The sequence below is a fragment of the Nerophis lumbriciformis genome, linkage group LG18 (assembly GCF_033978685.3).
Source record: "Nerophis lumbriciformis linkage group LG18, RoL_Nlum_v2.1, whole genome shotgun sequence".
Classification (NCBI taxonomy): domain Eukaryota; kingdom Metazoa; phylum Chordata; class Actinopteri; order Syngnathiformes; family Syngnathidae; genus Nerophis; species Nerophis lumbriciformis.
In genome coordinates this window covers 29,302,629-29,312,500 of record NC_084565.2, presented here as the reverse complement: position 1 = coordinate 29,312,500, position 9,872 = coordinate 29,302,629, and the positions used below count along the sequence as shown (strand labels likewise).

The 9,872-nt window shown below is 40.2% G+C and overlaps 1 protein-coding gene across 1 annotated transcript in view; it reads right to left on the bottom strand.

Annotated features, from left to right (window-relative positions):
• The window catches only part of rorca (RAR-related orphan receptor C a), a 17,700-nt gene extending 10,608 nt beyond the window's left edge, over positions 1 to 7,092 (bottom strand). The window contains exon 1 of the mRNA XM_061977969.1: positions 6,733 to 7,092. Coding sequence (XP_061833953.1) covers positions 6,733 to 6,739 — 7 coding nt within the window. The 5' untranslated portion in view covers positions 6,740 to 7,092. The remainder of the gene's footprint in view (positions 1 to 6,732) is intronic.
• Between the last annotated feature and the right edge of the window lie 2,780 nt (positions 7,093 to 9,872).

The window sequence follows — 9,872 nt, the reverse complement described above, 5'->3', positions numbered from 1 at the left end:
AACCCTGCACCCCGTCCCAGACCCCCAGTGGTAAGAACAGCTGTAGCTAATAGTGGCTCCCGACTTGTTGCAGCATGTCAAGTATTTGAGTGAAATTTCAGCTGCGTTCAAGCGAGACTATAAATCTATTTTAGCTTCGACCGCAGCCAGCAGAACCACAAATAAATGTTTCTTTAACGACCACATACAAGCAATAACAGCGCACCTATTAAAGTAAATAAGCCATTTACGACAATGCTCTCACAGCAATTAAACAATCTTTTCTTTGTTTAATTGTTAGCAAGATTACACAAAAAGCCTTTCCCTAAAACGTTGTGTTGAGGTAAAGCATGACTTAAGGAGGAATTTAATCGCATTCTCTTTAATTTCCTAAGTCTAAACTGTGTGACCCTAAGGCTATTATATAATCGTGATACATTTCAGGTGGATCCCGGTGATCAGCTGTGAGCATGTTAACTCGATCAAACATGGCGGAAATGTCCGTGACAAAAGTAAATCAAAGTCGACCTTTTCCCGCTCTACTTCCGTTGGAAATAAACAGAATCAGAGAGGAAAACAGAATGATCAAACTTGGAGCGAAACATGCAGCAAAATAAACGTCAGCTGTGATCTGGAGTTATCTAGGCCCCTAGGATTTCTGTGTAAATGAAATAGCAAACTGATGAAAAAAAAAATCTACTATTAAACGCGGAAAGTCGCAAAAATTGACCTAGTGTGACTGGAATGCTGTCATCGTAAGGCGGAGTAACGTATGGGGAAATCGTGTTTATGGGAACCGTGCACTTAAACATTCACCTTCATGGAACCGGGCACGAGTTTTGTGCAAAAAGTTATGAAAGTACTCCAAAACATTTTTATGTCATTAAGTTGTTGTTTTTTTCTTCTAGTTTTTTTACTACATGTATGCTAGTGTCTTTTCTAGAGCATTTTGACTATAACACTTAGGGGGAGCCACAAATTAAAAAACAAAACAAAAAAAAAAACATACCACAACTGTACACAAGGTCAGTCTTAGTAACCTAACCTCCCATTATTGTTCTTTAAAAAACAACCTAGTTGATTTGCAGTGCGTTTTATTTTACTGAAATTTTTCAAGATTTTTTAAAATGTTATTTTACCTGTCAGGTGACAGGTTTTACATAATATGCTGTATTTTATAGGGATACCAGAGTGTGGAAAGACAAAACAACCTCGGTCACCTCTGTGTCGGTCAGTTTGTGTGTTACTGCAACAGTCTGTGTCGCTCAGCACTTTTTTCTCGCTGTAAACGCTCGTTTGCTTGGACTTTGCCCTCTTATCCCAGCTAATCAAACAGTCCAAGGTCCTATTTACTCCCCCTCCACATTTACTAGACATACTGTACTTAGCCTATTTTCTGGCTGAAAGGATCTTTGATTTATTGCTGGATATGTTTTATATATTACGTGTTAAAAATGCTTTGATTTCTTCCTGTCAGTCATTGGCACCTCCTGTCTTTAAAGCAACTCTGTTTTTTTTAAGCCCTCTCCTTCTACTGACTTACCTTGAAAAGTACAAAAAGCCTGACACTCACCCCTCCTTTAAAAAAAGGCAGGACATGTTCAAGTAATTACTTCGCAGAATGAGAGGTTAACGTACGACGGGCCCATTGCAGCGTCCTTTGCAGAGAAATGTTGACATTTATGGCCATGTTTTTTTCCCTGAAAAGAGACCCACGAAGGCCTGCTGGGATATGCATTGCAAGTATGCATCATTTACAGGGAGGCCAAATCAGACACGGGATCGTCTTACATGTGTGCTACAGAATGTTTCCAGTAGAGTCCAATTTGACTGTGGTCACAACACACTGCTGACAGCCTCAAAACTATATTTCCATCAGCACACATCCTAAAAAGGCGTGTCGTATGATGATATGCCAAACTTTTTTTTTTTAAAGAAATAACGCCCCCAAAAAACCCACGAAAACCATTCACGTCCACGAAATCAGTAAAATTGCCTGAGACTTCGACATATCTTGCGCAGTGACAAAAGCGAAGGGTGGACTAGTCTCTGTCACGGCCAAAGTATCGACAAGCTCATGATTACAAGCACGCCAAAGTGAAGGAATGCAGCACGAAGTAGGTTTAATATCTTATTTAAACTATCTACGGAAGTTTGTAGCTCAGTGCACACGTCTCGGTCAAGGCTGCTCAGCACAATATTGCTAACTAAGTCAACAGTAACAGGATAAAGTCTTTGTGCGCAGGCACTTGTCATATAATTGACATATTGTTTTTGTGGTTAGCCTTCTTTTTACACAATAAGGCTAACCACAACAATTAAGCCATTAATTTGATTACAAAAAAGCTCTGACTTACATTCTGTTGCTTTGATTAATTGTTAAGAAGTGCAACTAATTGAAATTTCTAAAATCCGGGCTGCATGGAGTGCCGGAAACTTTAAATACGCTGACATTGTTTCCGCAGGGTCGCTGCAATAGAGCGCACATGAGAGCGGTGGTGTGTGTGCATAGCTGCCAACAGTAGAGAGTTTAAAAATATAATTTTTTATTATTGCACACATGTTAAAAGTGTAATTCCAATGTCGGTCATATGCATATGTTTTATTCGATTAATCCAACAAACTTATCGCTAGATTACTCGATTGCTAAAATAATCGATAGTTGTAGTGCAGGCCTACTTGACAGTAAAATATTTTAAAACAAGTTCTATGATTCACCATGAAACAGTTTGATTGACATATGAGAAAAATTGTTATGAACAGGACAAATTGTGTTGGAACGCATTATATAAACACCTTAAAGGTTCCACTTTTGCCTTTGTGATGTCGCTCAGAAGCTATCTCCACTTGAACAACAACCCAAACACACACTACCACCAGGTCTGACGCGGTCTCCCTTTATGGCGTTTTACAGCCAAATCGGGCCTCTGTCCCACAAGCGAGACCAGACTGAATAATCCACTTCACACGTTTTCATTTTGTGTGCAAAATGACAGACAATTCCACGGCAATCGCAGTCGCCTTGAGTTTTAAATCCCGTTTACGTCGGTTTTGATGTCGCTTATCCTTTTGCAGAAGCTGGACAAACAGCAGATATTGGTTATCAGGTCGCGCCTTAAGATACTGCCAAACCCAAATGAAACAAAATTATTTTGAGCCTGTCTTTGTGTACATTTGCGCTATTGCAAATTGATTTATAGGTTTATAATAAGCTAAAGACGGGGCCGTGCAGGCAGGTGGAGAGCTGAAGCTGTATGTAATCGTGGCATGGAATCTTTGCATGCAGTTGACAGAGCGGCGAAAGGGCACCCTGACACATACTGAGGCTCGCTGTGAACTTCTCCAAGGCTGCACATTTAACAGATAGCGACTTTGAGCTGGAGCCTCGCACAGCACGGCATAGTGCAGTACAGTACAGCGGCATCCTGGGAGAGCTGCAGGCGACCTTTCTGCTTGATAGTGTTTGGACCTTTTGATTCTCTGTTAGGTGAGCGTGGTCCAAACCTGGCTGCGGAAAAATATTTAGGTGGCATTAAATGTTTTCAGCTTCGTTTGTCCACAACTGATTACTACCTGTGAAACAAAGACCTTATATTTGTGGTTATCGTAACCATATGTGCTTGAAATTTTTTTAAGCCTTTATCGTGTTCGACAAATGAAAACCTTTTCCATCTCTTTGGTATTAATGAAATTGTAAAGGACGATTATTGATCCAATGTTGATGTGCTAAAACCTATTTTTTGTTTACAAGCTACATACAACATTAACTACTCTTTGTTCATAAACTTCATGCACAAAAAATATTAATAAAATGTTTGGATGTATTCATATAATGTACCTGGTTGCCAAAAAGGGATTCAAAGTAATATTTTGGTATTGACACATATCTGTGCATACATTACTAGGAATACCCTTAGGAGATGATCAGATGAGATGTGTCCATATCAAAATATTACCGGTACTTTGAATGACTAAGTTGTCGTATGGGGTTGATTTCAGATTTTTTAAATGGTACTTCAGCACGTACAGTATGTACCGTATTTTTCGGACTATAAGTCACAGTTTTTTTCATAGTTTGGCCGGACTCCAGTGCGATTTATATATGTTTTTTTCCTTCTTTATTATGCATTTTCGGCAGGTGCGACTTATACTCCGGTGCGACTTATACTCCGAAAAATACGGTACTTCATTATCATACATGTAACTCTCTTGAATTAATACATCGGAACACTTCATTTATTTTGTGCATGAACAAAAAGCAGTTAACATTGTATGTAGCTTTTAAACAAGAAAGAGGTTTTAGCACATCAACATCGGATCAACAACAGTCTATTGCAATCTCATTAAAACAATAGAAATAGCCAACTCGTTCATTTATCGGACACAATAAAGGCTTAAATAATATCAAACACATATCATTACAATAACCACAAATATTAGTCTTATATGTCGTAATCAGTTGTGGACAGACAAAGCCTAAAAGTGGTACGCGCTCCTGTGGCGGGAATCCATTTTTGGCATTGAATCAGGTTTTGCAACAACACCTGTTACAGCAAATAATAGATTTAACTTACAGTTGTGAGGATGTCACTATCGATGACTCGCCTGCTGATGGCATGGCAGTAAAAATGTAATGTGCCCTCTTCACTATTTCCCAGGTGTACACAAATTACGATGTGGAACACTTTGTTTTTGGCTGCGACTTCCTCATCTCGCAAGGAAAAGCATCAGCTTGGCTCTCGTTCATAACAACCCCCCACCCCTCATTCAATGTACGCTGTTAGATATATAACCACCTTGTCCCACTCATTGACAACATTAAATATGATTGGATTTCGTTTCTGTAAACATTTTCATATCGTATTTATGTTAAACATGTCAAATACTTGTGTTATCGTCTGAGTCAACATGCCTTTATTGTGCTTAGTATTTGTCTTCTTTTTACTGCTCTGATGTAAAAAGTAAAAACAAAACCCAAATAAAATAAATAGCTTCCAGCCCAGGGCGGACTCGGGCCCATGACTGGCCTGGTCCCCTTCGCTGCTTTTGCGCTCTGCACACCAGTCGGTAAAATGAGTGCAGCGCTTGTGGCTTGTGCAATTACACACCTACATTTGAGTGTTCAATTTGGAATTACACCAACACCAATCCAAAATATCAACGGCCATCTTGAATTTGGTGCAATAATTGTGCTCATGTTGCTGACTCCTCTTCAAAAAGCTGTAAGACTCAAGCTGTGTCCCAGTACATTTGTCACCCGACATGTTATTGTTTGTGGTTCGCACGACTAATATGTTTGCTTCTTTTGCACACTTTTTTTAAAATGTTGAAAGAATTTGCGAGCGTGAGGTGCAAATGTAAATATTACCAGGAGTTAACTTATTTTCACACTTGCTCCATAGTTAGAGCTATTCAAAACTGGCGCTCGACAGTTAAAACAAGTTTTATGACCAGGGAATTGATTACCGTATTTTTCAGACTATAAATCGCAGTTTTTTTCCCCCCAGAGTTTGGCCAGGCTCCAGTGCGACTTCTATATGTTTTTTTCCTTCTTTATTTTGCATTTTCGGCAGGTGCGACTTATACTCCGGTGCGACTTATACTCCGATAAATACGGTATTTATATTAATTCCAATGGGAAAAATGGTATAAACCCAACCGTCCAGTTGGGCCCTGAGTGACACTTGATGTCAGTAACCCAAGCAGACAGAGCAAACCAAGCTTAACCGAAGCCTGCTGTGCATCATGGTTATATGTGGGCTTGCTGTGCCCATATCCGGCTTTCTCACAGCGGTGCTTCACGCTGACATCATAACAGCTCAAGAGGCAGCTTTGCGCAGTTGCGTCTGCACACAATGTATACTGTACACTTATATATGCGCAAAATAACTGACGACAAACTCAATTAATGCATTTTTGTTTGCATGTTTTCTACATGGTTGGATCAGTTTTGCAGATTCTGTTTAAAGTGCAGACAATGTTAAATATGAGCTTTTCCACGTAAGGCAAAGTAATCTCACTAAATGACAGAAGTAGGTCAAAAGAGCACCTCCTATAGTTTTTTCCCCCTCATCCCCACATACCACACCACTGTCCGCCACATTGCTGAAAACAGCAATACACATAAAGCAAGAAACCCAATATTAATATTTAAAATGTTTCTATGTGTAATAGTTTAGCAAACAACCACTTCTTTGCACACGTTTATAGTATATCATATATTATAGTACTTATTGTTGGCTGTCAGTAAGGCGACCTTTAAATGTTAAGAAAATATTGCTGTGCTTAAGAAAATCGTAAAAAAAACAACAACGTTTTTTCTTCAACACAAAGTGTTTTTTTTGCAAGGTTTGAATCAGCCTGCTCGCTCCCTCCCTCCCTTTCCTTGCTCTTACATAACTGCAGCCAGTCAGCCGAAGGGCACCATTGCGCACTTCTTCTTACATGTTAAATAAAACCCACATTGATAATGCACAGCATAAAACATTTTACTGTTAGAGAGTATATACAAATAGGTGGAAATATTTAACATATATTTAAAAAATTTTTTTTTTTCCAAATAGCACATTTGCAAACTTGGGTTTATTTATCAGATGGCATTTTTTTTAACTAAGTATAAACATTTATCATTTCCTGTATTCAACCCAATGATGCATTCAAATGCTCACCTAAAAGTGAGGACTTTGTACTTTGTACGCGACTGTCAACTTTTGTTATAATGGCGAAAAGAAAAAGCACAAAAGTAAGACTCACCTCTCATGTCGGCGGTTAAGTCTGGCGTATACTTCTTGTCTTCATACAGTTCCGCGTGGAAACAAAGTAAAATCGAGCAAGAAGCGAAGGCGTGCGTGCTTTCTCCGAGCTGTCAAAACAGCAACTCCTCATATGGCTTGTCGAGCTCCTCTTCCCGCGTTTAAGACGGGGTGGGGGGAAAAAATGGCGACACGGCACCGATGTTAAACTAGTTTCTGTCGGATTGTAGCGGTCTTCAAGGCGTTGTTGTGACTGCAGTGGCGGGACGAGAAGCAGTGTACCCACGCGTGGTGTCAGCTCCTTTCAACTCCGCAGCTCTTGCTAACCTACTTTCCGCGCATGGACTACACATGATCTCACCCAGGGGTCCGCCCGCCGCGTGGCGCGCGCGCGCGCATAGGGGGCTGTCACGCGTGCGTGAGAAAGTGTGGCAGTGTGTCAGTGCGCGACGACGGCCACGCGGCGTGGGAACTATTACACGATGCGAGCGTATCTAGATAGACAAATAGATAATCAATCTATCCATCGAGTACTGCATGTAGACATGACTGTCCAATGCAAAACGGCGTGTTTTTTGCATCTTAACATTAATTTAGGAATGAAATAAAGCAATTTATCACAATTCCCATCAATCAATTAAATTGTGAAATATAATCTGAAATGGTGATATTAAATGTATTTATGTATTATTTATTTTGTGGCTGATTTATTTATTTCATTTGCTTTTATATCCAAATCACTATAAATCTGTTAAAGGAAAATGTGTGAATTAATCACAAAATTAATTTACTAGAGAAATATAATTTATTTCATGCCTGATGTCCAATTTTAGAAAACCAAAAAATTACATTAATCCGAAATATTTATATACATATATGTACATTATTTATTTATCTTTTTAATCTATATGCGTCACGGTGGAAGAGGGGTTAGTGCATCTGCCTCACAATACGAAGGTCCTGAGTAGTGTTGGGTTCAATCCCGGGCTTGGTATCTTTCTGTGTGGAGTTTGCATGTTCTCCCCATGACTGCGTGGGTTCCCTCCGGGTACTCCGGCTTCCTCCCACTTCCAAAGACATGCACCTGGGGATAGGTTGATTGGCAACACTAAATTGGCCCTAGTGTGTGAATGTGAGTGTGAATGTTGTCTGTCTATCTGTGTTGGCCCTGCGATGAGGTGGCGACTTGTCCAGGGTGTACCCCGCCTTCCCCCCGATTGTAGCTGAGATGGGCTCCAGCGCCCCCCGCGACCCCAAAAGGGAATAAGCGGTAGAGAATGGATGGATGGATCTATATGTTTTGGAATGACTTGTTATTCTCTAAAACCAAAGCACTCTAAAACTCGGTTTATTTCGAGGTGACGCAACAATGAAGGAGCTCGATTATATCACCGGATTAGCAGACTCTAATCTGGTTGGGGAATTATGTGAGGCAACAGTTAAGTCAAATTAAAGTTAAAGTACCAATGATTGTCACACACACACACTAGGTGTGACGAGTGCTGTGTTGTTTTGAGAACTTTGCCTTGTGAAGATAAAGACTTTCTGTATCATCATGCTCAGATTGTGTGATGTAACATCTTGGTAGTTTGAAGTCAATGCATCCCCAGGCCTCTGCAGTTGCACCAAAGAATGTGCTCTAATAATAGGCCATACTAGAATCCTTATTAATAATAACAACACATAATTATTTGGCCAGGGTGGGTATGATGACGAGCAACCCATGTCATTTGGGTACAGTTATAGAATGAGGAAAGAGATTACCATGTCCTGCATCCCTGCATAACGCATAATCTGAAAGGACGCAGTCAACTCCTTTTTGCGTCCCTGGGACGCCCCCCATTATCCCCGTGACAAACGATACGTTGTGTTTAAAATCACAGTAAATAGTAGGGACGCAATCATTCGTTGACGTATATAGTCGACAACAATCATTTATATTTGTTGCCGACAAATTCGTTTGTCGATGATAGGCGAAGAGTAACATAACCACTGACTGTTGCGGAAGAGTGAAAGCACTGCGAGTAAAAACTAAACACGTCAACTGCACAAATATCTTGCTCAATTTGCAGAGTGGACCTTGCTTTTCATGGCAGTACATCTGTTTTGCGGAAGCATTTTAAAGCACTTAGGGGAATCTCGGACATCAAGCTTGCGGTCTTTCGACAGTCGACACTCCTCGGTAAGATATTTAGCTACCTAGCTAGACAGCCAACAACAGAGAGATGAAGCTGTGTGCAAAGTACCATATTTTCCGGTTCATAGGGTGCACCGGATTATAAAGCGCACTGCCAATGAATGGTCTATTTTTAATCCTTTTTCATATATCAGGCACACCGGATTATAGGGTGCATTAAAGGAGTCATAATATTAGTATTTTTTTCTAAATGGAAAACACCTCCTTGTGGTCTACATAACATGTAATGGTGGTTCTTTGGACAAAATGTTGCATAGATGATGTTTTACAGATCATCTTCAAGCCGCTTTCTGACAGTCGCGTCCGGATGCGCCGTTTTGTGGGCGGTCTTATTTACGTGGCTCACCTTTGGCAGCGTCTTATCACCGTCATCTTTGTTGTAGTGGTGTAGCGTGCAAGGACGGGAGTGGACGAAGTGTCAAAAGATGGAGCCAACTGTTTTAATGACATTCAGACTTTACTTCAATCAATAACGGAGCAGCATCTCCTCATCCGGAAACAACACCGGAAATGTGTCCCGTGAAAAACCATCCAACCGGAACTCTCTAATAACTAAAGTTAATTTGGGTGAGTAATGTAAACTAAAGAATGTAAACCGGTATGTTTTAGCGCTTTCATGGCGAGTTTACTCAGTTAAGTAAGAAATTTACACTACTTTATACTAGAAATGGCAACAGCGTAGGATGAATGTCCCGTAACAAGAAGATTACAAAGGCGGAAGGTCGCAATTTTTCAGGATTTATGCAGATCCCAAATACAGATCAGCAGGTACAAGAAGGTAAGAAAAGTTGCTTTTGCATAATATTGCGAAACAAAATGCCAGACAATATGTCTTACCTTATAAACACACCATGATAATACTCGTATGTGGAAGCTCAATAAGCGGTGCGGCTTCGTAGCGTAACAAAGTTGTACTAAAACATTTTGATAGATTTTTGAGCGCC